Here is a 27,742-nt window from a genome sequence, read left to right on the forward strand (position 1 = left end):
TTTGCAATATATTTTTCCTGCACACTTTTACTGCTACAAAAGCTACAAACCCTACAAAAAAGTGAAGGTGAGCAAGTTGTATTTTTTTTAGAAGCAAGCCAACAATTGGCAAAGGCATTTGCTACTAATAAAAGTAAGGAGAGTAAAATGTGTTAAATTTGATTTTCAGAAATTATGACAATGTATTAGAAGTTGAACCGCCAACCTCATCTGATAGGGAATAACCATAAGCAACAAATTTCTCTTTTATCTGGAGAACAGAGCTAACACAGCAGGGTCTGTGCTTGTGTTTGGGAAGCTGTAAGTATAAATTACATCAGATAACATCTATGTGAAAGGTGCTTTGAATAAAAGTGTCTTTTGAACAAATAAATGTAAACAAATCACAGTGTCATTATGTAACTTTTCAAGTGCAAAAATTCTTAATTAAAAACTATTATACAACATAAACTGAAATATTTTAAGCGATTGCTTCTGAAGATTCGTATCATTTATACATAAAGGTTAAGAAACAGTTAGATAAAGGTGTGCCATTGCTCCAGAAGGCCAGTTAAACATCACGGACAGTCGGGCATGGCCACAGAAAAGTAAAACAAGCCCGTTTGGGGCGGAGCTAGACCCAAGCACTCACGGCTGGAGGGCAATGATTGCATTAAGCCTTCTCAGCATGTCGCCTCAGCAGGTAATAATAAAATCGTAGCTCACTGGCAGAGAAGGGAGAGATGTTGTATGCATGCTCACAGTAGGCTCCTGTGCCATAACGATTATCTCTACCTCTGTCTCACTTCCTGTATATATGTCTCTCGCTCGCTCTCTCTCAGTTTGTCTCTCTGTGTATGTCTCTCTCTGTCTCTTTCTCACAGCAGCAGGCTTGCAACATTTTCCTGGTCAACATAAACAACTCTTCCCTCTGCAGCTGCTTTTATATTTCAATTGCAAGTTCAAGAGTGCAGGGTGTGTTTTTTTTATTTTTTTATTTCCACTCCCTCCTGCTCCCAAAGTGATTGCCTTTGCCTTGTATCAACCCATAATATTTTATAATAAACCAAGTATTTAATAAAATTAGTATTCGTTTAAACCTCATTGACCTGGAACAGGATAAAAACCAATACTGAAAGTGAATGAATAAATGTGGTAAATGCAATGATAATCAACTTCGCTTTTTTTTCCCTTTCCCTCCTCTATCCACATGAAAGGAAAACTGCCCACTCCCATAAATACATTGTTGGGTACTTCAGGTCCTGATGCATGCCACTATGCACCCATCGTGACTTGCAATTTTCTTGTGAGCTTTTACTGACTAGTTGGTCGACAAAGTGGGAAAGGCAGTGGAAAGTCAAGATCTACAGCCAACAGCAAAAGTTTTAGAGCAGGGTTTTTTTTTACACTGAAGAAAAAAATAAATATATTATATTATATTATATAAAAATATATATATTATATATTATATAATATATAATAATATATAATAATATATATTATATATATATTTTAAGTGATCAAAACTAGAACTGGAACATGAAGTTGGGTTTTTTTTACACTGAAGAAAAAAAAAAAAAAATAATAATAATAATAATAATAATATATATTTATATATATATATATATATATATATATATATATATATATATATATATATATATATATATATATATATATATATTATATATATTTTTATTTTTTTATTTTTTTATTTTTTCTTCAGTGTAAAAAAAAAACCCAACTTCATGTTCCAGTTCTAGTTTTGATCACTTAAAAAATGTGTGGTTCCAGACAAATATCCACGTTTTTATCATTAAATGAAAGCTGCTTGAAGCTAAATTCTGCACAATCGTCCAATATTTATCTTTTGATTTCAACCCCACATGTCTACAGTGCACAAAGCCAAAAACAAAGGAATTTGCCTTGCTGTGTCAATGTATTTGAAATGGGACTTAGACAAAAGGAATGCAAGGCCTTGGCATTTAAAAACCCACACATTCTTTTAGCAATTTCAAGAACTGAAGCAATTCTATATGCTTCATTTAGAAATCATAAAAGACCATCTGTCAGGAGTATGGCCATTCCCTATTTTTCATTTTGTTGTTTTAAAGTACTGTTCCTGTTTTCCCTGTCATATTTTTCATCAGTGTTTTATAATGCAGTTGCCGTGGCTCCAGGGTATTTGGTCACTGTGTTTTGTCCAGTAAACTTTTACTAAAATAACATCTGTCAATCGTGTTAAAAAATGGCTTCATTTACAAAATAAAGGTCAAGGTTTGCTAGGGGACAAAACATCTTTTGACTACCTCTCACGCTATGATTCAGTCATATTGAATTTAGACATGTTTACAAGATTAAAACGATTAGATGGAGGTGCTTATAATACTACATAATGAGTTTCTTCCCAGCCAAGGACATCTCAACAGTCTCATCTCAAAAAGAGTGATTTCATTGTGTATATCAGGTTTAATCTATCAGTTTGCTTACATGAAATTACTACATACCATTGCAGTAATTGGTTTATGAAAGACACCATTTCTTCACTCAGAATTCAGCATTATTACATCTGATCCATTTGATTTAAGCTGAGTAAAAAACATCCTATAAGCCGATAAAAGCAGTCTCACATAAATGACTTAATAAACTTTCATTTAATAGAAAATGCATGTACAATCTATTTTCTCATACCCTCCTCAGTGATTTCTAAACTTGGTTTAAAAAGACAAGTTTTTCACAGAGTCTGAAACACCATTACAAAATTCACCAAAGTCATACAGAGAACTTGCCCTCTTATAAGGGTTTCCTGCATTCGTTTCTCTTAAAGTGAGCTCACGGGAAGTACTTGCGAATGTACACAACATTGCCGAAAAGCATCTGTAAAGCAACAAAGCACTAACACAGATTTAATTTCTGGCCTCATTAGTAAAACACTGAGCCTCTTGATTTTTCACATCTTATCCAAGTGCTCTATCACGTTCTCTCTGTGTCTCATTACTGGTGTTTTAAAAGCACTTCATTCAATAATCAGCCTTGCCCAAACCAAAGGTTACAGTTAATCTTAAATAAGCTTTGCAACTATCTGATGAAGCTAAATGCAATGTTTATTGTAGGTGTTTGAAAGGTCAGATGAGAGTAAGACAATATTTTAGCAGTTCAGAAATATTACATGAAAGCCACATGCAGTCTCCACAAACAAACAAACACACACATTTCTATGTATGCACATTATTCCACTTCTATCCTTTTTTACTGTTTTAAACCAATGCACTTGTTTCATATCATCTATCTTAAAACATTGCATTTTTCATCATATTAAGATCATTAATACTATTTGTAATAATAATAATTATAATAATTATAATAATTACAGTAATTAATTAATTGCTAATGCACATTTCACATTTTAATGCACATAATGCACAATGCGCTTATCTAGGAATGCGGATTTTAAATGCAAATCAATTGTTAATGACTAAACTAGTTTTGTGCCACACAAATGCCTGTACTGATACCTTACTAATTTAAATGAGTTGTCATGTGAACATGTTCAAATTTGTAGAGCTCATGAATGTACCATCGCGAGCAATTCATTCGAATCTGACTGGATGCTTGTTATGCCTAGCAAAGCGGCACCACGCAGCATGCCAATACGTTTGTCCTTGGGAATTCAAACAACTGTGAGCACTGCGCAACCAACGCTCCTTCATTAATCAACACTAATTAAGTGTATTGATTGAGAAGAACATCAGGATTTCCAAGTGAAAGGTTTTGCTAGAGTGCAAACTGGAAACATTACATGTAGTGGCAAAGCCGGAAATGACTTGAAATCAACATTTGCCCTTGGAATCATCACATGGCAAAAGTGAGGGAAATGATAAAAGAGAAAAAAAGAGAGATGAAGAAACACTCATGCTTCTCTCTCATTAAATGCTGTCAAACTGAATCAGATCTAGAACTCTGCTGAGCAAAGGTGAATACTCACTCAATTTCATTGTTTAGGGGCTCCTCATGCACACACATACAAATGAATGCATACACACTCACACAAACACACACACACTCACACAAACACACACACACACACACACACACACACACACACACACACACACACACACACACACTCACACAGTGGCCTAATAACATATCAGCACTCAACACACATACCAAGGTTATGTTCTAGGCATTTACATTTCAACATAAACATGTTCAAATTGTACACAAATGCTCAAGTGTTTATGCTGCTATTATTAAAATGGAAACTAAAAAGAAAAAAACAGATACTAAACGTATTAAAAAGTAAACAGCAATTGAGTAAACTTAATCTAATCTAAAGGTAAAGCATTAAGGATGCAATAGCATGCAGTAAAATGCATTAAAAAAATTATAGAAAATCCCTATAAAATATGTAATAAATGTAAAGCTGATACTGGTTCACAGAACCATTCACAGAGATCAAATATTTGGCAAAAAATGAACCTATTCTCGAGTAAAGACCTGTTTAATTAGCCTAAAAGCACAGGTCTGTAAACAAAAGCTGCATTACTGTATTGCCACAGTACAGTTATGACAGTTATGACTGCTTGACTGATTGCTGCGTAGCTACTAACTAATGCAAGGCAATACGCCATCCACTCTGCTTTAGCTACGACAGTGGGGTACAACGTAACGATTAACTAAGACAAAGATCATGGTGATATTTCATGCAGCAAGCAGTATTTTAATGCTGTCAATCTTACAAACCCATTTAACACATTTCAAGATTGCAGGCACACTGTACACAATAAAAGCAAACCATGGTTGAAAAACTTTGCTTTCTCATAATCTGAAAGACCATTATTTGAAAATAAATTTTAAATATCAGGTACAAGAAAAAATTATGTGCAAATAAAATTCATATTACCGTGACACCTAACAAGTGTTTCTGAATTTGAAGTTTGGAAGTGTCTCGTAATATTTTATTCTGCAATTACAAACCATTACTGAAATGTATTTTGCTGGGTGCGTCCAGATAAATTATGGGAAAATATAAAACTAAACTATAAGGATAAAATATAGGTAACCTGTATCCACTTTTATTCAACACACATTAATAATATTCAATGTCTCTTGTAACTCCAATATATTCTGACAATGCGCATAACCTATTGAGACCAATAAGAATATGAAAGAACGAGTCAATATTTTGAACAGCGCTATTACCTGAAAGAGATATTTATAGAATCAAGCCAAAACCATACATTTAAGAAAAGTTGTTTTATTTACATTGTATTTTTCTTTTACACTGAGTTCCAAAAAGAAAGCTGGCACCTTGCCTTGCTCAATAGAGCCATCTAGTGGCTGACAGCACAAATTGCGTTTATTTAAATCATTTTAAAAAACCGAGGCAAAACTCAGCGAGCAGAAATAAATAGGGTAGAGCTCTCTCTATATGAGTGCTGCTCATATAACAGCTGCAAGCTAAGCCAAAAAAAAAGTCATTCTAGACCATAACTAGTGCATCAAGCCTTCTAAGATGATAACTATAGGTCTGGATCTTTTTCATAATTAAAAGATGATTTGCAAAGTATGAAAGTTGAATTGGACTGTGGCCATAATGATGGAATGGGATATCCTGACCTGGTAATAGCACTGTTATTTATCACCAGGTAAAGCGGTTTAATAGACTTCGTGCATAGAGTCAATTAGAAGAAACCATCTATGCTGTGAGCTACACAAACCTCATTGAATTACGGCAACTCTTCATCACCAAACAGGATCGATTGAGACAGGGGGGAAAACACACCAGCCAGGGAAAAGACTAAAAAAATGCTCTCACAACACAAGTTCGTTCAATAAATAGGAACTAAATCCTTCTGAGGAAAAACACCATTCGCATGGTGCAGCTACTGCACCTTGTGTGTATCCCAGTAGCTGTAAGTTATGATATAGGTTTATTACTTTAATAATGTAGGTGTGCAGCAGTATGCACTACGCCTCAGGAATATAAAGAGAGTGAACAGTGTGGAAACCCTACCGGGGGCTCAGTACATTGTTTTCTTTTTTTTTTTCTCTCTTTTAATAGAAAAGCTTCACATAATTCATTAAAGCTATGAGACAGCGTGTCAAACATTGGTCTATTAATAGCAAAAATAACAGATACATACACTAGCCTTTATTATTTATTTATTTTTACACCGCACAGTGCGTGAGTGTCGTACAGCCTTACAAACTCAGCGTTTTGCTCGCACCGCATGGAAACCGTGCCAAAAAGTCCACTTTTGCACAATTCCTGTGTTTAACATGAATATAACGAGTAGAAGAGAGGATTAACACTGGGAAATCGCACACGCAGCCTACCTCGGAACGGTGCCGGTTTGCACGTCGTTCAGCGTCCCTCCATCCACGGGCGTCGCGTGTGAAATGTTAGTCTCCGCTTTTCACGTCGCCAGTTTACTTCAGTTTTTTGAACCGGAACGAAGCAGCCGTTTGAAATTTGTCACACGGTTGTGTGTTTATATGTGTGTGTGTGTTTGTTTTCTAATCGATAAGACCGGGTTGTGAGCGCGGCACCGTGGCGCTTGGTGAACCCGCAGCGCGCAACGCAACGCAACGCAGCATCAGCACCGCGCTGTCCCGCTTCCGCGCTCCGGCCCAAGCGCGCGGCCCCGTTTTAAACTCACGTGACGTCAGCCACCTGCGGTGAAGCCGCGCGTGCCCCGGGGACGTTCGGCACGCTTTGAAAACGCGCGCGCCCTCAGCTCATTCTTTACCATCTACTGTATTCATTATTCCCCCCCCCCCTTTTTTTTTTTTTATTTTGCTAACTTCGTCTCTTAATCAACCTGTTTCTATAGTGTACCCCGGCATATTTTGTTAAAGTAATCATTTTGCTCGGGTCTACATGCCTTTATTTAATATATTTTTTCATTTGATTCAGTTTTCCTTTATTAGTAGTTTAAGGGCTGATGAATAAATGCAAGCCATGCTGATGACAGGCACAAACAGTTTGGGCTGCGGATCGCTGCGCGTCTGTGAAAATGCTTCATTATGCACCAATCTGCTGCACAAACTCGCCAGTGCAAAAAAGCGACCCACTTTGAATATTTTCTTTGATACATCTCTCAGTACCAAACACAACACTGCTTTTACTCTAATGCTGCGTGAAGCAAAAACAAACTCCCATTGTATATTCACCAAAATTAGAAACGATTATACTCATAGATACAATTTTAAATATGGTGCATCAATAATCTGACATCTCATTTGAATAAGATCAGATGCATTCGTGGAGAAGAGTGTCTGCTACTTCTATGCAAATCCAGCAATTATCCAGATCTGTTTCAGTGGCAGCCCGCTGGGGGACAGCTATAGGTTCCATGATCTGCTGATTAAGCTGTTCTGTTTTGGTGAACTGTCCAGAAAGTTTGTGTATATTAACTTCAACCACTCCCAGTAGTGTTACAGTAGGGGGCAACACGATCAGCACTTATAGTCTAAACCCTAGTGGTTGGAGTTCCTCAAGAAGAAAGGAAAGAAGGAAAATACATTTCTCATGAGAGATAAAGAGAAATATTTTGGAAGTATAAATAGGCAAGCAGGCTGAACGTTTTGTCTGTGAAACATTCAAGGTTTCTGAGGGCTTTTTTACTCTTTCTGAATTTTATTGTGCAAAACATTTGAGGTTCTCTGGGGGCTTTACTGCTGCTTCTCAAAGGCACAAATGGCTGGCTCTGCCTCAGATGTAAGCTCAGGACTTTTTTTTTGGGGGGGGGGATTGATGTTTTGAGCAATCATACCATATTCAAACACAAATGAAATAACAGAATATGGTTTTGGATCATTTAAAGATAGAATATACATGAAATTATAAATTTTTATACATTTCAACAGGTCAAAAGACTATGTGAGATATATCACATTTTAAAGATTGAACAGTGTGTCTGGCATAGGTTGAGACAAAATCTTCTGTTACTGTATTATTTTGAATCTAATCATTATGAGCCACAAACACTAAGATTTTAGCAGATTGGTATTTGAATCTTTATATTAATGAGGAAGATAATTATGCATAATAACAGGGTTATTTTAAACCCTTGGTTCTGAATCACCACTGTCCAGTAATAAAGCTATTCTCATATGGTGGTTATATTTCTTTAATAAATTTCAGAAGCTACTGCAGTATTATACCTGCATTGATTAAGGATTAATGTGTAGGACATGTACGTGCAAAAATAATTGAGTTAAACAAATGTATCATGTTTGTATGAAACCATCACACAGGTTACCCAACTGCTTGATAGGTCCTGTCGGCAGGAATCACATTACTGTTTGTGGTAGCCTTAGACTGCAGTAGAGAGACTCATCACTGAAGCCATTATCAGGCAATCACACAATTATGCACTGTTTACTTTCCTAATCCGAGGATTGAACCCACAACCTTACACACCACAGTCACCTGCCTTAACCACCATGCCACTCAAACACAGTGAGGACAGGCCAAAAACAGAGCTTCTAACCATTCTTTTAAATCTCATCATGTGTGGAATAGCAACAATCATTAATAAAGCACCTACATTACAGGTCTTATGATTTTCTTTCAGATAAAAGTCAAGTCAAGTCAAGTCAAGTCAAGTTTATTTGTATAGCGCTTTTCACAACAGACATTGTCTCAAAGCAGCTTTACAGAAAACAACAGTGAAGGTGAATGGTGTGCGTTTGTCCCTGATGAGCAGCCGTGGCGACAGTGGCAAGGAAAAACTCCCTTAGATGATATGAGGAAGAAACCTTGAGAGGAACCAGACTCAAAGGGGAACCCATCCTCATATGGGTGACATCAAAAGTTTGGTCATAAATCTTTCAACAATACAGAACAATTTGTGATCATCATAGATCCAGCATCAGCTTCTCCATGCCAGGGCCTTTAAACACTCGGCATCTACTTCTCCATGATCATCCATAGGTCCATAATCTTCACGAGGTGGGACGTGACTGGAGCTGGCCAAACCTCAGGAAGCCTCGGGATGGGGAGAGAAAGAGAAGCAGTGGAGAGGAATTAGCGTAGCTGCTGTTCATGATATTAACAGCACAAGTTGATAATGTGCATGTGATCATATATTCTGGAGCAAAAAAGTTTGGATCATATATCCATTGGCTAATAGATATATATTGTTTTATGTATTAAGATTTATATTATTCATTTTAATATATCAGTCTTCTGTCCTCTATGGTGGTTGCTGTTTATTCACTCCTTAATTTATTAATATTTTGTCTTTACATCCTACTTGCATTCAATACTTTATGAAAATCTGATGCATATGTTCTGCACTGTGGACAAACACTTTCACTAAATTTGACTATCCAAATCAAGGTCATGCTGAATGTGTGCAAGACAGTATTATTCCCTAGATAGAACACCTGTCCATCTCAGGGCACTATAACACGCATTCACATTTGAGGCAGTTTATCTTAACCACTCCACCTACTTGCAAATTTCCATGGGGTAGGAGAAAACCAGAGAACAAAGAGGAATACATGAACAGAAACAGGGGGAACATGCAAAAAAAACTCACAGACAGAACAGACTGAACAAACCTCCACCTGGACGTTGATGCCTTGCCAGGGATTTGTTTTGCCCGCCCTCTTTTGGTAATTCCACTGGTTTTCTATTTTTTAACTTCTAATTTGGTGTCAGGGTTAGTTTTCTGGAATATGATTTCCATTAACCACTGCACTTGACAATTACAATCACATGACTTAGTCACATGTCTCTGATTACTCACAACTGAATCAGACTGTTTTGTCATTTCCAATTGTATATAAAATGTATCTTTCATTGTACTCTTTGTCTCAAGCTTGTCCTCCATTGTTTTTCTATTTAATACAGTTTTTTGCTTCTTGCTTGGGTTGTTTTTCATATTTATGCCATTCGAAATCTTTCCTTTTCCTTTTCCTTTTCTGAATTCAGAGTACAGTAAATTATCTTAAGCAAGCAACGAACAGTACCTGTCAAAACCTGCAGCCCTATTAATGTAGCAGTTTGCCTCTTGGTTATCTCCCAACTGTTACGTTGTCAGTTTGTGCTGTGAATAGTCTTCACGGTGCTCCATAACCCATACCTTTTATATTTTATATACCCCTTTACTCATCTGTACCTTTCAACATTACCATACTGTAGATGTTTCTCCTCCTCTGGGTGGACCATGGCTATTTCAGTAGGCTGCAAAAATTTATATTTCAAGAAATCTTATAGAGGAAGAGTTTTTCTTTTTTTTTTTTTTGCAGGTAACCAAAATCATTTTCATTATATGCAGCTGTATACTATTTACCTTATGCACAGCTCTGCTGCAGCTTATTAAAAGGTATGCACACCTATACAATTAGTGTTCATTTTGGTTTTCTCTGATTGTTGTTTTCAAGGTCGCATTAATGATAGAAAGATTTATGGTTTTACATCAACAACCTACAAATTCAGTAAAAAAATGGGACAGACTCCCGATCCACCTCAACCCTGATCATGCTGGTTACTAAATATGATTGTTACAATGAATGTATGTGTTTGCTGCTATAACACTTACATTTGTTTCATATTTCAAATGTCTGTTTTTCAGTTTAGTTGCTAGTCATTATGTATGTATTCAGACAGTTGTTATTATTAATTTCTATAAGAGAAAAGCTACCTTGATGTAGTTACAAGGCTTGAATATAATGAACATGCAATAATAATGTGATGTCAAGAAAATAGTCAGGAGTTGTTTGTCATTTGCACAGTTATGCTGGGCACATTAAGAATTCAGTGACAAGGCTCAGATTCAGACATTGACAGCACAAGAATTTATTAGACCTGAACAAACACATTTAGACATGAATGGTTGAGAAGATGCTGTAATGTAAACAGTGGTATGCAATGGCAGAAAAATGTAACATGTCATTAAGGTCAGAAAAGTAAATTACAAGTAAAGATAGTATAAAAATAGTAAAGAGTAAAAATGAAACTGCAAATATCAGTGTCTAGAAGTAGAAGAAAGAAAGTGTTAAATAAGGGACTACTGACTAATAATCTGAAGGCTTAAAGATAAATTGGATTCAACAAAAGCATCGGTCAGATCAGCGGTTTTACAAATAGGTGATGATCTCTCACCACTCTGAGGAAAAGCTACAGCACAAAACACTGATGCAGCCAGTCAGAATGCTGTTCATGCAGTGATAGAAGTTGGTTATGATGTCAGAGGAAATGCCAAACCTCATAAGCTTCCTCAGGATGTAGAGACTTGCATCTGTTAACTTACTCCACTTCCACTTTATTGATGTGGATAGGAGCATAATTCCCACCCTGTGACTTCCTCTAATCCAAGATCATCTCCTTGACATTCAGAAAAAGATTGTTGTCATTCGACCATGTTGAAAGTGTCCTGACCTCCTCTCTGTTGAATATCTCGACACTGTTGGTTGTAAGTCCCTGATTGGTTGTATTTATTTATTTATTTATTTATTTATTTATTTTTATTTTTTTAAGATGATGTTGAAGTTGTGCTAGCAGAGCAATCACAGGTGAAAAGGGAGTGTGGGGCACTCACTGTGGGGCACCAGTGCTGGGTGTTAGCATGATGGATGTGTGGCTTCCAATCCTGACCTCCTGGGGTCTGCCAGTCAGAAAGTCCAGAATCCAGTTACAGGATATAAATTGATAAGATTGCTAAATCCCAGAATCTTCAACCTAACTATGAGATGGTCTTTGGTAGATGATGCAGAGCTTCATTTCTAAGGATAATCTCTTTTACAACTCATACAACTGAACAGGGCAAAGTGAATTAAGGAGGTACTAAATAAATATTTCCTAACATTATTTTTGTTCATTTGCAAAAGATGGATTATCAACTCAAGTCAACATTTTTGTGTTTCAGAGTTCTGCTACAAACAGTTGACAAAAAATTGTTTAAAAAAAATAATAATTTTAGCACTGTATTAAATTAGTTTATATTCAAACGTGAAAACCCGTGACTCATTACCATTATTATAACCATTTCCAGCAAAAAAAAAGTAGTCTGAAGGTACAGTTACGCATGCGTACCAGCAGATAGCGCAGCTGTCCGCTCTTAAGCCACACTGTCCGAAAGACAGTAGTAAATATTTTAGTGACGCAGCGAGCCCAAATCCGTCCGCAGTATTACCAACCCATTGATCAGGACGTTATTTGTGGCTCTTATCATCTCCACAGTGACAAGAGCTTTTTCACATTTATACGCCGTTATAGCGTCGACACCGTGCCCGCGCGCGCGCGCCCGTGTGTGCTTCTTATAAAAAAAAAAAACCATATAGGTGGGTGTGAAATAAGCTGTATAGTATATGCCTTATCAGCCAGCGCTCGCTCAGCAGCGCGTTAGTGTTGCTCTCCTCCCTTGGATTCTGATTGCGGAAAAGCTCTGAGCACTGAGGATCATCATGCAAAAACGGAGGAAGCCAGAACCGATCCAGCTAAACCCGATTCCGGATGGGAATGCTGTTAACGGAACCGGTGTCACAGAGTGAGTAGGTCCTTCCCAGATCACACGTACCGCAGTGCACACTGGCTCAACATACAGCAGTACACCACTAGACTTGCATTCCCACTATTAAACTAGTACATTAGCATATTATACTGCTATTAGTACTGACATATTAATAATTAGTACTTATTATAACATTGTGTGTTGGAGTTAAGCTCCCAAACCTCCCTTTGGGGAAATGAATATGGGACCACTATTGTATTACTGGCATGATGATACTATAACAGCAACTATTTAAGCATAAACAGGTATCATAAATTGTGTTTAATATCCAACCAAAAAGCTATGATCTCATGCCAATTAAAACCAAAATAAACATAGGTTCTGAGATACAACAGGTGTTGGATTATCCTGGAAGCATTATCTGTCTCACGAATCGTTAAGCTTGAGTTTGGGTTCAGTTCTCTCTGTGTTGGTTTTCTCCTTATTCTCTGGTTTCCTCCCAGCAAAACATGCCAGTGGATTATCTGTACTAAATTAGTATGGGTTTTTTTTGTACATTTGACCATGAAATATTGCTGTTCATAATATAAGGGCATCTCAACTGCATTGTGCTCGAAACTATTCATTACCCTCTGGATATATTGGAACAGCAAGGCCAGTTCTTTTCTGTATGCTACACACAAGACATTAGGGTTCGAAATCATAAGATGAAGCTGCTACAGTAGATTAGAATTTCAGCATTTGCTGATAGTATACATCTAGATGTCTTAAACAAGTTATCCTTGGTTTAAACCTACACATTTCAAAATTATTTGAACACGTGTCTTACAGGTATTTCTCATTGCTTAGATTTGCTGATTCAATAATTAATCGCTGGTTTGCACCCTGGGTTTAGACTGTGCATTTGTAAAAATATAAAACAGACCTATATGGAGATTAGAAAGCAGTCTATGAGAAAAAAGCAAGCAATCTGGAATATCCTGACAAAGAAAGAAACCATGTTAAACTGACAACCAGACATGGAACAGGTCAGTCATTAAAACATCAACCGTTGTCAACATAATTTTAGAGAGCTGTGAAGAAAAGAAAACGTTTAGGGACATTGTCAACAACCTGCACAGGGGAACCATCAGCAGTTAAAATTGGAAGGCCAGACTGGAAATTGCAAAGAAATGTGGAATTCAGAAACATTCTCTCTGCCAATTTATAGAGAGGAATTTCATTCTGCAGCAAGATAATGACCTAAAATGCACTGCCAACACACACACACACAAAAGAACTTTATTAGTGGAATGATGAAGTAATGAATAGTTTTTGATTAGCTAAGAGAATGACAATATTCATCAAACAATCTCGAACCCAAATGTCTTTACTAGAAAATATAAATGTAAAAAAATATAGATGTTGCTGTTCCCCTATTTTTAAAAGGGTCTGAATGTACTGTATGCATCGTATATTTTGAACATGCTAACCTTTTGTATTTGTTGCATTTAATCTCTGTTGCTGCCTCTCCAGCAAATCCACCACAGCCCTTAAAGTCGCTAGGCCTAGTGTGATGTCCAAACAGGAAGCCCTTATCACATTTGTCCAGAACAGCCAGCACACAACAGTGTGACTCTTCTTCCTAATAATTTGTCTTTTTGTCCTCTAATATCCAGCTAGATTTGTTTTCACTTGCTACAAAAAAAAATAAGTAGGACCTTGCACACAAGAATATCTGCAGAGGTGTGTCAATAGGATACATGAGAGTCGGCGAATCAAAAAAACCAAGCCTCATGAAATTGACACAGTTGCAACAACGCAGTTTTTTTGTTTCACAATGCCATATCTGTATGAACAAGCAGGACCTTGTGCAGTGAGTTGTTTGTAGCATGTTTAACCGTGCTGAGATCTGCCCTATCTGTCTGTTGATTTAGTTTGGCAGGTCTTTTTTCCCCTCATTCTCTCTAAGCAATGAGCCAATCAAAGCCCTTGTGGCCCGAAATCAGTGGCGCGTGACATTGCCTTTTGTTTCACAGAGGCCATCATGGGTTCATGAAGGCTGAGACACATCTTTTTCCACCTTACTCCTTTTCCCTCAATTACTGATTGAAAGATGAAGGAAGAGGTGCAGAGGCGTTCTTCTTTACACATGGCACTGCAGAGATTTAAATGTACAGCAGTTGCGTAACAGGCTCTGTTCCATAGTATTTCATCAGATATCAGGTGATCAGTTCATGAGAATGATATAAATCCCAAGCTGTAATGAAAACTGCACTGGTGACAATAATGTTTTAGTGATTCCACTATTGCAGTCAATGAGTACAGAGTGTATACTACTGTATCTTCCATTTGGATTACATTTTGTTTTTCCTGACGCGAGTCAATAAAAGTTATTGCAGACTTATGAGTATAGCATCTTTGCAATATGTAGGATGAAGTATTTATCACAGTGCTTTTTTCTTGTAGGCTAGCACAATGTGGTTGATGTTGTTCTCACTGTTGTTCTGTGTGATGAAAAAGTAGAGCACATTCCATTTAGGAGGCCTGGGCAGGTCGTGGCATGCAGGCTTTGGAATGTTTGTCTGTGCTGCTGGGATTCAAGCCTTTGGAAGTGAGTTTTTAGATAGACTTTGTGGAATGCCTCTTTCCGTGGTGAGTAAGGGGAACTGGATGCTGCAACAGTGTGTGTCTGCGTTTGCGTGTGTGTGTGTGTGTGTGTGTGTGTGTGTGTGTGAGAGAGAGAGAGAGAGAGAGAGAGAGAGAGAGAGAGAGAGAGAGAGAGAGAGAGAGAGAGAGTAAGCCATTAACAGACTTGTTAACATTTCATAACAACACAATATTTTTGTGTCAGTGATTGAATCTACTATTCTCTTTACATGAGAATGTCAGCTGCAGTGTTCACTACTGCTGGAGAAGAGAGCCTCAGCCTTACTATTTGAGTTTCACTTGTATGAGTGCATAATTTACTAATTTGGGATTTGACTGAGACTGAGTTCCGCTCAGACCTTTTATTCTCAGTCAGGTCTTCTCAGTAATGTTCACCCGTAATAAGTACTTTAGTATTAAAAGTTAATTTACTGTCATTAAAATGAGAATAATTAATGGGGGTAATTCTTAAAATGACAAGTTTTTAAAAATGTATGAATTATAAAAGGGAATTTTATCATTCTTTTGTGACAAAGTTGAACCTTATGTGAACCACAAATAAGAATCTACATTAAATCTGCAAAGTTTTTAGAGGAAAAAAAAAATTAAATAAATAAAAAAAAAGGACACATAATGTCTTTCCTTCCTCCACACTCATTTACGATTAATGTGCATTAGGACTCCAGATCTAAACTCTTAAATAATGGGAAATTCCTGACTTGATTCAGGCTCATAAAAACATAACTCCAACCACAACAACCAGTTCAGCAAAATTAAAAGAAAGGACTAGTTTCTTTAAGTGCGGCATACAGCTGTTTTCTTGATCTTGGAAAGAATGCTGACAAACACATACTACAGTAAAAATAGCATCTTTATACAACAGCTGTGTCCCAAAGTGAATTCCAATTTGTGACATATTAAACCTGCTACAAGTTGCAAGCTGTGCACCTGTGCGTCAAAATGAAAAATGCAATGACTCAATAATGAAAATGTGGCATATGCTTGATCATATCTTGATCACAGTAGATATGTGCAATGGTAACACACACTTCTTCAACACTGGCCAGACCACACACAGATAAGCAGGCAAGTGACTTAAAGAGCACGGTTAATTATTAATCATGGGCCTCGGATCTGTTGTGGCCCTGAGTAAAATGTCTATGTTTGTGGTTGAGGACTAGGCATCATCATTTAGAGTCATTTCAATCCACATCCTGTTTGAACATGTCTGAGTATGTAACTCTTCATTGCCAGTGTACTGCAATGCCATGTACCCGCAGAATTTTAAAATGATGTTACACAATCAGAATACATTTAGTTTTTGTTATAAACTACTAAAATAGTGCTCTATTAACTCATATCACTAGACCCTGTGTTTATGCTGCAATTGCATGTAACCACATGTAAACACGACGCATGGGTTGAAATCATTTGAGCAGTTGGCCATGGATATTGAGTTGCTCTTGCACCTCCTACGTAAGATATGGAGTGTTCTCACTACTTCGGTGTCTCAGAGCCATTTTCCATCATCGTCTCCACTTCATAGCCCTCCCACTCTACCCACGCACACCCACACAGCAGCCTCGTAACCATGGTTATGCCGTCCTTGTTGGAGAAAAAGAGGACACTTAACCTTCCTCTTTCTACGGTTGTGGATGAGGTGGTAAGCACCAGTGTTCTGGCCTGATTAAATGTTATTCACTCTTAAAGGTCCTCCAATAACTGCATCATGTACAGCCTAATTACAGTATTACCGCGACAACAAAACATCTGCGTGTAGCTCGTGAGCAAGATTTTATGTAAATTTATGTGAAAGAGCATCTCTTATGTTGACGAGCTCAGCAAGGCGATGACACGTTTTACCGTTATATCTCAATTTTTCAAATGCGTTTTGATATATATTGCATGGTTATATACCATATAAGCATGGTTTTCATTTTACAGAGTGCAGTTTCCTTTGCACTAAAATAAAACTTTAACACCATTTAGCCGTTAACCAGACATGCACAAAGCTGAATCTTTTGATCATATACACATGAAAAGCAGAACTATCACATGTGCTGCTGATTTAAGAAATCATCCAAGAACACTAATGCAGCTAAAATCATTTATAATGGTCAAACCATTGAAGACACAACATAATGCTGTTTTTCGATCGAGCATTTAGGCAGACTTTGCACTTATGAGTGATGTTCCCGTTAACGCTGCTGATTATTAGCAGAGCAAAAGGTGGCAGTTTTGCAGTAGGAGTGAGGAAGAACTTGGTGTAAGAGGAGTGGCAGAAGAGATGGAGGATAGAAGGTCATTGAGGTTCATTCCATAAATGGAAAGCTAAGGAAATACATTACCATGACAACAGCGCCAAAGGAGAAGGAGACATGCTTAGAGGAACTCCCAGTTTCCTTAAGCAGAGTTCTAGGTAGAAACTGTGTTTAGACACACACACACACACACACACACACACACACACACACACACACACACACACACACACACACACACACACACACACAAGAACCATATTGTGCACAAAGGCCTATTCAGTTATCTTAGCTGGGCTTTGTCCTGTCTAAACAATAGGAATGTATCCCGGATTTTTTTTTGTTTTTTTTTATGTTTGCTCCTATTGATCCCGAGTGGAGAAATTCTCATTGCTTCTACAGGCATTGGATTATGTCATAATCTGGAAATATACTGCATGACTCAATCTAAATACCATGGATCCTTTTGGAATTTGAAAGGTCATTCAATCATGCCACATTTTATTTTCACCTACTGGACTAAAAGCAGTACAAGTTTATTTTATTAAGCTCTTTTTTGACCTTGTTTTCTGTTATTGTAATTATGGTGTGGGGGAATATGTGTATGTGTCTAGAACAAACCTAGAAGCCCTGCAAAAGAAACTTGAGGAACTGGAGCTGGATGAGCAGCAGAAAAAGCGTCTGGAGGCCTTCCTCACGCAGAAGCAGAAAGTAGGAGAGTTGAAGGATGACGATTTTGAGAAGATTTGCGAGTTGGGAGCAGGCAATGGTGGTGTGGTCTTCAAGGTCTCACACAGACCCTCTGGACTCATCATGGCCAGGAAGGTACGGACGTTTTTTTTTGTTTGTTTGTTTTTTAATGAACAGCAGATGTTGAATTTTAGGAGCAAATGATGCTGTCTAATAATTTGTCTGTGGTGTTAGCTTTCTTAGCTATCTGGTCTGGCACAGTCCTTAGACATATATATATCTATATATCTGCAGCAGTTATTTGTATTGAAGTTGTTTAGACAGGGGTGTTGTTCTGTGTTCTCTTATAGTTCTGAAAGGCATTGATTTTTTTATTTTAGCTTGTCTTTTTATAAAACGTGGTCACTTTATACATTATAAATGATGCATTGCGTACATTGTATCAGTATCATGTATTGGGGATAGCAGTAATACTGACATAGAACAGTTTGCACAAGCTAAATTATGGTGTAAAGTTGCTGTGTGCAATGCAAAACTGTAGCTCCTATCATTAATTTTTCCTCTGTGATCTGTCAGCTGATCCATCTGGAGATCAAGCCAGCAATCAGAAACCAGATTATCCGAGAGCTGCAGGTGCTGCATGAGTGCAATTCTCCCTACATTGTGGGATTTTACGGGGCCTTCTACAGTGATGGGGAGATCAGCATCTGTATGGAGCACATGGTACAGCTTACACACCATATGCAATTCCAGTATATATAGAAAAAGGACTAATTATCCATGAATTACACTGTTTATATTGAATTTATTTTTACATTTATACTCTTTCCATTAAACCTTATCTTTCTATATCAGATGTTCGCTTTATATCTGATAAACACTTGTAATGCAGGACGGTGGCTCCCTGGACCAATCACTGAAGAAAGCAGGCAAGATTCCAGAGCAAATCCTGGGCAAAGTTAGCATTGCGGTCGGTACCACAGTTTCTGCTCATAAATATGGCCCAAAATAGAAACTACAAATGCAAATTTTGTTTGTTTGTTTTGTTTGTTTGCAAATTTTATAGTTGTTTAGACAAGACATGTTTGTTCTCTAGTATTTCCTTTCCTTTTTCGATAAGCAAAACTTCTATTTTTCAAAATGAAACATTGTTACTCCAGTCCTGTGATAAACTGGCATCTCTTCTACTCTCATGCGAAGTGTTCACCTAACATAAAAAAGAAAAAGCAGTAATGAAGACGTATGAATGAATGTTACCCAATTGCATTAACATTTTTAGATAGCAAAAATGTATAGATGGATAAAACTGTATAGATTTTGTTTTGGGCCAACTTATTCTTTTAAACAATATAATATATGACTTTTTGACTACAAGTTTTTTTCTCTGTATCCTACCTTTCTCAGGTGATAAAAGGGCTGTCTTACCTTAGAGAGAAGCACAAGATCATGCACAGAGGTAAACAAACTCATTCTTGCTTACTGATAAAATTTCTGTTCCATTCATACCATTTCACCATTCTGCAAGCTCCAGGTCTTGTCTTGCAGATGTGAAACCTTCGAACATCCTGGTGAACTCACGTGGAGAGATCAAGCTGTGTGACTTTGGCGTGAGCGGGCAGCTTATCGACTCCATGGCCAACTCTTTTGTGGGCACGAGATCCTACATGTCTGTGAGTTTGCCTCTTGTGTCCTCTTTGTGAGTCCAAATACTTTACGATAGCTATATACATTGTATATATATTAGGGCTGTCAATCAATTTAAATATTTATTTCCAGTTAATCACATGATTGTTCGGAGTTAACACGTGATTACTCACAAATTAATCGCACATTTTTTTCTGTTCTAAATTTGCCTTAAATGAATACTTTTCAAGTTTTTAATGCTCTAATCAACATGGGCATGGACAAATAGGAATGCTCTGTGTATGTTTATTATTAGTAAAACCAAACTCAACATAGGGCGTGAAGACAAAATATACTTGTTTATGTGTTTACGTAATTATGGTGTTAAATTACATAAATCATCAAGACACCAAACTGAACTTTTGATATGTTTCCACACGGACGGTTTTAATTGCCGGATGTGTGCATCATGGTGGATTTTGGTGCTTGATTTGAGATTGCCGCATTAGTAAAACAAATGTTTAGTGATTAAAAATAAAATTTTCAGTATTTCGGAACGTCAAGAATAAATGTGTGTTTCGTTGGAGATTTTAGTTTTGCCGCTTTTATATTTATTTATTAATATTTTTAATAAAAATGACAGCCCAAAATACACACACACACACATATATATATACAGTACAGACCAAAAGTTTGGACACACCTTCTCATTCAAAGAGTTTGCTTTATTTTTATGACTATGAAAATTGTAGAGTCACACTGAAGGCATCAAAACTATGAATTAACACATGTGGAATTATATATGGAAATATATACATAACAAAAAAGTGTAAAACAACTGAAAATATGTCATATTCTAGGTTCTTCAAAGTAGCCACCTTTTGCTTTGATTACTGCTTTGCACACTCTTGACATTCTCTTGATGCCTACTTTGAAGAACCTACAATATGACATATTTTCAGTTCACTTTTTTGTTATGTATATAATTCCACAAGTGTTAATTCATAGTTTTGATGCCTTCAGTGTGAATCTACAATTTTCATAGTCATGAAAATAAAGAAAACTCTTTGAATGAGCAGGTGTGTCCAAACTTTTGGTCTGTACTGTATATACACAAAGCTCTGGAAATAATAATAATAATAATAATAATAATAATAATAATAATAATAATAATTATTATTATTATTATTATTATTATTATTATTATTATTATTATTATAATTATAATAAATAAAAAGAGACCTCTGCAATATACTCCTAAATCAGCATTTCTCTGTGTATAGCAAACATTCCATGCCAGTCCTTGTTTAATTTCTACACAAGCACATCTCATTCTGCTTAATAAGGTACTGATTTGGTGATCAAATGAAACCAATCCTATTTGATGGGGAAAAGAATAAAAAAGCACAGCTGTAATCAACACTCTCCTCTTGCAATGGGACCAATTGGATGGTAAAAAAAAGTGCTAGAAGTATTTCAAAGGTAACTGGAAATGTAAAAATAACCATTGAACATGCCAAAAACAGTGGAAAGAAAGGTTTTGAGTGAAGAAAGAAAAAGACACACTGGCACAAGGATTCAGTGTTGCTTCTATCCTTAATAATACAAAGGTTCAAGTTGCTTCTATCCTTAATATTTCGTAGACGGCAGTTCACAAGAACGAGATCAAGCAACAGACACTAGGAACAAACTGCAAACTTATTTGTCAATAAAGAACTGTAGGCTGACCTCAAGTGACCTTAAACAACAGTGGCAAACTGAGACTGGTGTGAAGTGCATGGCAAGAACTGTTCGAAAGCAGCTTCTACACACAGGGCTGAAGTCATACAAAGCCAGAAAAAAGCCCTTTATCAGTAAAAAGCAAAGAAGAGTCAGGTTGAAGTTTGCAAAAGACTACAGGAATTGGACTGTAATGGAATGGAGTAAGGTCATCTTTTCTAAGAAGTCCAATTTTCAGCTTTGCCTGACACCCGGTTGTGTTATGGTAGATGGAGACCTGGAGAGGCCTACAACCCACCAATGTCTTTCACCAACTGTAAAATGTGGAGGTGGGTTAGTGATGATCTGGGGGTGCTTCAGCAAGGCTGGAATTGGACAAATTTGTTTTTGTGAAGGGCGCATGAATTAAGCCAAGCACAGGGTTGTTCTGGAAGAACATTTGCTTCTTTCTGCTAAGAAAATGTTCGATAACTCAGAGGATTGGATTTTCCAACAGGACAAGGCACCATGCCATACAGCCAGAGCAATCAGAGTCTGGATAGAGGATTACCATATCAAGACCCTGTAGTCAGCACAATCTTCAGATTTGAACCCTACTAAAAACCTCTGAAATGTCATCAAGTCATCAGCAATGATCACAAACCATCAAGCAAAGCTGAGCTGTTTGCTTTTTTTTTGCAAAAAAGAGTGGTATAAAGTTACCCAACAGCAATGTGAAAAACTAGTGGAGAGCATGCCAAAACGCATGAAAGCTGGAATTGCAAATCGGGGTTAATCCACCAAATACTGATTTATTAATGTTATTTTTCCAAAGCATTAACACAAATTGTATACAATTTATTTGCATTTTGTTTTATTTTAGTTATTTAAGCACTGCAAATACTGCATGCTCTGGGGTTTTCTTATGTCTTTTTTGATCCTTTCAATATACACAAAAATTCACAACAAATGAAACAAAACTGTTCACCTCACCAATACGTTCACCTGTAAGTAAAAAACATAAGAAACTGATTATTTTGCAGTGGTCTCATTTCTTTCCAGAGCTGTATATATGAAGGGACGAATTTTGATGAGGCAATTTTGTTTTTACGAAGTTGGTGAAATTTGCATTTGGCTTTCCAAGTTCCCTATAGGCAATACGGAAATAGAAACTGTGCTTAACGTCTATAAATGTAAATGAATAGCCACAATATTAGTGCCACTGTGTTGTAAATAACTGTACTTATTGCTCTTATTATCTGGATGTTTGAAATGTAATGTGTCATATGACCTTTTTGTTTATTTGCCGATTACTTCCTTTCCCTCTGGCTCAGACACACTTCCTCTTGCTCTTTTTCTCTCTAGCCAGAGCGTCTGCAGGGCACACACTACTCTGTGCAGTCTGATATCTGGAGCATGGGACTTTCTTTGGTAGAGATGGCCATTGGACGCTTTCCTATCCCACCACCGGATGCTAAAGAACTGGAGCAAATTTTTGGCCTCCCCATGGAGGGTGACCCTTCATCCAGCGAGGCCTCCCCCAAACCCAGGCCCCCTGGACGTCCCGGGAGCTGTGAGTGTTTGAGTTAACTGTTATATGTGAACAACAACATTACTCCAGCCTTATTTTTGCGGATATGTTTTACTTCTGAATTGTTACAAATATGACAGCCCTGCAATGTCTGGTTGTTTTGTAGCATACGGACCTGACAGCAGACCTCCAATGGCCATCTTTGAGCTGCTTGACTACATTGTCAATGAGGTATTTGCTCAGCAATCTCAGCTAGGTCATGTTTTGGCAATAAACAAATTGAAGATGTGGATTGAATGGCTGCCTTCTTAGCGCATAACTGAACCTATTTAAACCGATCTATTTTCAGCCACCACCCAAGCTGCCAAGCATCTTTGGCACAGAATTTCAAGATTTCGTCAACAAATGGTAAGGGGCAACTGGTTTAGCTTTAAAGGCATATAATGATGATGGACTGCAACGTGGGATTTCAAGAACTTTTTTCATTACCTAATACTTACCATGCCCTCTAGTGTTTAAAATATGAATCTCAGCTGAATAACTGTAACTTCTTTTTTTTCCAGCTTAATAAAAAATCCAGCAGAGAGGGCAGATCTGAAGCAATTAATGGTGAGAATATATACAATGTCCTATACATGTAAAGATAAATAATTCATAGTTGTATATAGATTACAATATATGAGTACAACAATGTTTCACTATCTGAGATCGGTCTAAGTAGAAACCCATTCAGGACAATAAGCATCTTAACTGTAAAAAAGACCTACCTTTAAATAATTAATTAAAATTGAGTTCTTTTGTCTGTGGTTTCTCTAGGTCCATGCCTTCATTAAGACATCAGAAGCAGAAGAAGTGGACTTTGCCGGGTGGCTCTGCAGCACCATAGGATTAAATCAGCCAGGAACCCCAACTCACAGTGTGGGAATATAAAATGAATTGTTCTGCTTAAGCTCACACACACACACACACACACACACACACACATTCAATGGTTTTATTTGGGCTCCATTCGAAAAGCAATCTTTTCAGTAGTCATTTACTGCCTCTTTTATTTTGATGTTATAAGTATTGAACTGAGATTTATGAATCATGCCAAGACCCAAAATCTGTATTAAGTGGCAAGATATACTTGGGGGGAACCCACCCACTAAAAAATGCTCAGAATCCCCCCCTCCCACAAATGTAATAAATGATCCTGTTGAATTGCATATTAAATCATATCAGAGACTATTTAAAGTATTAACTATACTAGGCTTTTGTATGAATGTTTATCTGAGGGCGCTCTAATACTGCGTTTGAATGGAAATATGCATATTTTTTATAAAGTAAAAATCATTTGGAGGATCACAGCCAAAGCATTGTCCCAGGGTATAAAAATTATGTTCCAGTTATTTTTAAGGTTAGTAAATTTTTACACATCATGCTTAGGTAAAGGTTTAAGTTTTGGCTTTTAATTTTTTAGTTAATAGATTGGAAAAGTATTGTCAGTCATTTGAGTTGATATGAAATTGTAATGTCAAGCAACAGTTTTTATTGTATTATGGTCATTGTGTTTCTGTAGTTATACCTTTACTGCATCAGATAAAAAATAATCATAAGACTACCTGATTAAAGAAGTAGTTGTGGCTAAATTTACTGGCAGCCAATTGTTTGAAAACAAGGTTATAACAAAATGTAACTCAGTACTGTTCAGACAAGCCATAAAAGCCTTATAACATGAAGCAAAGTGCATTTTTTTGTGTTCACTTATCCTCATGACCCTGCCCTTTACCTTAAAGAAACAAATATTTAACCTTTTTTTGATAAGTATATTATTTAGTGGTACATGGACCAAATGTGCAGTCATAACATCCATTAATAACCAACACATCTGTATAAAATCTTTAATTCATAAAACTCAACCCATCCTGGTACAAGATGCAAATAAAGTATAGCTATATGGTAACTGCATACTTAAGACACCCAGCATTTGTACCAAGGTAGCGATGAATGAATTCACAGCTTCTGGTTATCCCACTACATCTTCCTTACCTGCTTTTATACAGTTAAATCTTGAGATTGAAATCCAGCAAGTGAATCTGTTCGAAATGCATCAGCAGTTAACAATTCCTATTTACTCCAGATATAAAAAGTTGTTGCTTCAGTTTTGTTTTTTTAAAACACATTATTTAGAAGCATACCCAATAAATAAAAAGCATAGGTTTGAGAACAGTGTCAGCAATTTGCATTTTAATGTAATAAAAACATGAAATCCTTGTACAAGAAAAGTGCTACATAACTCAGGACAGTTCAGTATTTTCTTGGGACATTTATTCAATTTAGGAACCTGGTGAGGGTTGCAGTGGATTCTGGAGAAAATGAGGCAATATGAATGCTTTAATAAGGTATTTAAATTACCTTATTACATCTAAATTCATACAATTGTTAGCACCATTTTTTCCATTCAAATACATTACCATTGCCATTAAAATTGGTCACAACTGTAGTCCTTACACCAATTCTAAATTTTTATTACAAATAATGTTCTTGGTTAACACTTGCATAATACTTTGTTCAACTGTATTGAATTGAATTTACATTGTACGTGTAGAAGTGATTGTCTGAACTATAAGTTATAATAAATGCAGTATAAAAATACATTACACTTATTACTCAAGTGCATTGTAATCAAGAATAATCTGGCATACTCTGTAGGTGGGCACTGCAGGCCACACACATCAGTTTACATACTGTAGCACCATTTAAACATGAAAGCTAGTCATTTGTACATTCAACACAAGCTAACATTTGCAGACATTCATCTGAAACTAAAGTAGCCATGGTGGTAACTGTTGCACATCTTTCTAAACTTGCTTCAGCATATCAGCCTCAACCTACAAAAAAAATTCAATAAACAGTCGTTAAACACAAACGCTTAACAGAATGCAGTCTAAACAAATTCGGTGATTTTTATAACTAGCGTAAGCCTATTATGCAAAAATTTAAGTAAATAATTACATGTATTCAAGCCCATACAAAGAAAGTAGTCCTACATAAAGGGCTGCAGTCAACTGGAAATAGCATCCATTTTGATCATTCGGCTGCTAGTATAATAAGTATATCATGTTGCATATGCCTTACCTTGCCTGCTTCTCAATCATTAAGATCAGTCAATCATCCGGATTCATGGTGCACTGCAGTGATTAAACAGAATAATAAGCATTAGTTAAAGTCAGCTTTTGTAAATATAAACCAATTCAACTTGTGCACAATCTGACTCAGAACTTCATAAGAAAAATCACAGTATTCATAAACACGGACCAGAAGTGGAAGCTCATCATTGCAGAAAGTCACAATGTCATTCCTCAGATTTAAAGATGACTCACATGTACAAGATGGCTAGTAATCCAGCTTGAAGGCCACATAGCACCAGGCACAAGCCTTCCATCCATACAGATCACATTTCCTGTACCAATACCCAGTTGATGTGCAGCATGGATTCACTCCACCAACATTCAGCTTCTTGAATCAGAGCTGTGCAGGATGAGCAAATCCTCCAGATTCATGGTGTGCTGCAGTGATTAAACAGAATAATAAGCATTAGCCAGCAAATCAGTTTTTTGTAAATATAAACCAATTCAACTTGTGTACAAACTGACTCAGAACTTCATGAGAAATCACAGTATTCATAAACACGGACCAGAAGTGGAAGCTCATCATTGCAAGAACAAAAAGGTCATGCCTTCAATTTAAACATGACTCACGTAAGAGATGGCTAGTAATCCAGCTTGAAGGCCACATAGCACCAGGTGCAAGCCTTCCATCCATACAGATCGCATTTCCTGCACCAATACTCAGTTAATGTGCAGCATGGTCAAATCACCTGCAAATAAATAAAAACAATATGAAACATGTCTGCAGAAGTTGCAAATCTAGTAATTGTTCATTAAAAAAAAAATTATAAAATGAATACCTTGGCTGAAGCCTTGTGGAACAGAAGCTTTTATTATACATAGTGCAGTAAAGTCCTGCACTGATTTCTGCATGTAGTTCCGGGCATCAAAGTGCTGTTGAGAGAACTTTAATCAGTGCATCTTCCAAACTAATGTGCAACACAGCATTCCAGCATTGACAAACTTACTGAACACAAATGCATTTCACTATTATTATTGCTTGCATTGTGGCTGATTGACAGCATGACCGAGAACAGAGCGCAGTTATATTACGGAAGGTTGCACGTGCAGACAATGAGATCGCATTACAAACGATAAATTAGAAAATGTATAACTTCATTATAGATTATGGAAAGATTCATCGTTTACAGTTAAAGCCTACATTTAGTTTTTTGTATTTAAATATTCAAGCAACGCGAGTGGGTGAACAACAAATTAAAAACACATCGCATAAACGATTAAATTTAAACTGCAATACACCAAAAAACAACGTCCGTGTTTATACCTGGAAACAGTCCAGGAAACAGTATTTTTTCCAAGTAAAAAATAATTACTCACCCGAACTTATACAGCTGCAACCTTTTTAACAAACTACTGTACTACAACACTCGCAACCGGCAGAGAGAAAGAACGACCGCGTGCTGCACACGGCCTTATATAGGACGCATAACGTCACTTCCGCTCACTGCTGATTTGCTGTGGAAGTTAGGAAAGGGGCGATACCACTTACTTTTCTTTCGATTCGAAACCAAGACCAGTATCGTCAATATCGATAACTTTCGATACCAATAGTTATACAAATTGCTTTTCTGTAAAATTGGAATGAAAATTATCACACAAATTAACTTTCAGGTTTCTGTACACTTTCCTCTTTATAGAGTTTTTTTGGAGGAACAAGGGAATGCTCATATTTCCTCCCTTTAGTCTGTT

The 27,742-nt window shown here is 36.8% G+C and overlaps 2 protein-coding genes and 1 long non-coding RNA gene across 5 annotated transcripts in view; 1 reads left to right on the top strand and 2 right to left on the bottom strand.

Moving 5' to 3' along the window:
- Window positions 1-6,665, bottom strand: part of megf11 (multiple EGF-like-domains 11) — a 119,462-nt gene extending 112,797 nt beyond the window's left edge. The window contains exon 1 of one of the 2 annotated variants that reach the window (XM_083552032.1): window positions 6,322-6,665. The gene's annotated coding sequence lies outside the window, so the exon portion shown is untranslated. The remainder of the gene's footprint in view (window positions 1-6,321) is intronic. The other variant, XM_083552033.1, reaches the window with a different exon arrangement.
- Window positions 6,666-12,003: 5,338 nt separating this feature from the next.
- Window positions 12,004-25,515, top strand: map2k1 (mitogen-activated protein kinase kinase 1). The gene is made up of 11 exons (XM_083552120.1): window positions 12,004-12,485; window positions 17,953-18,163; window positions 18,605-18,751; window positions 18,921-18,998; window positions 19,433-19,484; window positions 19,574-19,698; window positions 22,715-22,922; window positions 23,047-23,111; window positions 23,230-23,288; window positions 23,444-23,489; window positions 23,697-25,515. Exons 1-11 carry the CDS (start codon window positions 12,403-12,405, stop codon window positions 23,808-23,810), a joined length of 1,188 nt encoding a protein of 395 aa, XP_083408246.1. The 5' UTR covers window positions 12,004-12,402; the 3' UTR covers window positions 23,811-25,515.
- On the bottom strand, window positions 25,082-27,440 carry LOC310732010. 2 transcript variants are annotated; one of them, XR_014535328.1, is made up of 7 exons: window positions 27,371-27,440; window positions 26,833-26,926; window positions 26,624-26,742; window positions 26,246-26,431; window positions 26,001-26,053; window positions 25,607-25,753; window positions 25,082-25,566 (listed from the first exon to the last, which is right to left on the bottom strand). It is a non-coding gene; the product is annotated as an uncharacterized lncRNA (long non-coding RNA). The 2 variants fall into 2 exon arrangements; XR_014535329.1 differs by having other exon boundaries at window positions 25,082-25,753; window positions 27,371-27,437.
- Window positions 27,441-27,742: the final 302 nt, after the last annotated feature.

The sequence above is a fragment of the Silurus aristotelis genome, assembly GCF_946808225.1.
Source record: "Silurus aristotelis genome assembly, chromosome: 10".
Lineage (NCBI taxonomy): Eukaryota > Metazoa > Chordata > Actinopteri > Siluriformes > Siluridae > Silurus > Silurus aristotelis.

What these genes read in the sequence shown, in the direction of transcription:
- map2k1 (XM_083552120.1), top strand. Translation starts at nt 12,403, where the DNA reads ATGCAAAAACGGAGGAAGCCAGAACCGATCCAGCTAAACCCGATTCCG. An exon ending in GACTCATCATGGCCAGGAAG is followed by an intron (nt 18,164 to 18,604) that starts GTACGGACGTTT and finishes GTGATCTGTCAG; the next exon opens with CTGATCCATCTGGAGATCAA. An exon ending in CAAGATTTCGTCAACAAATG is followed by an intron (nt 23,289 to 23,443) that starts GTAAGGGGCAAC and finishes TTTTTTTTCCAG; the next exon opens with CTTAATAAAAAATCCAGCAG.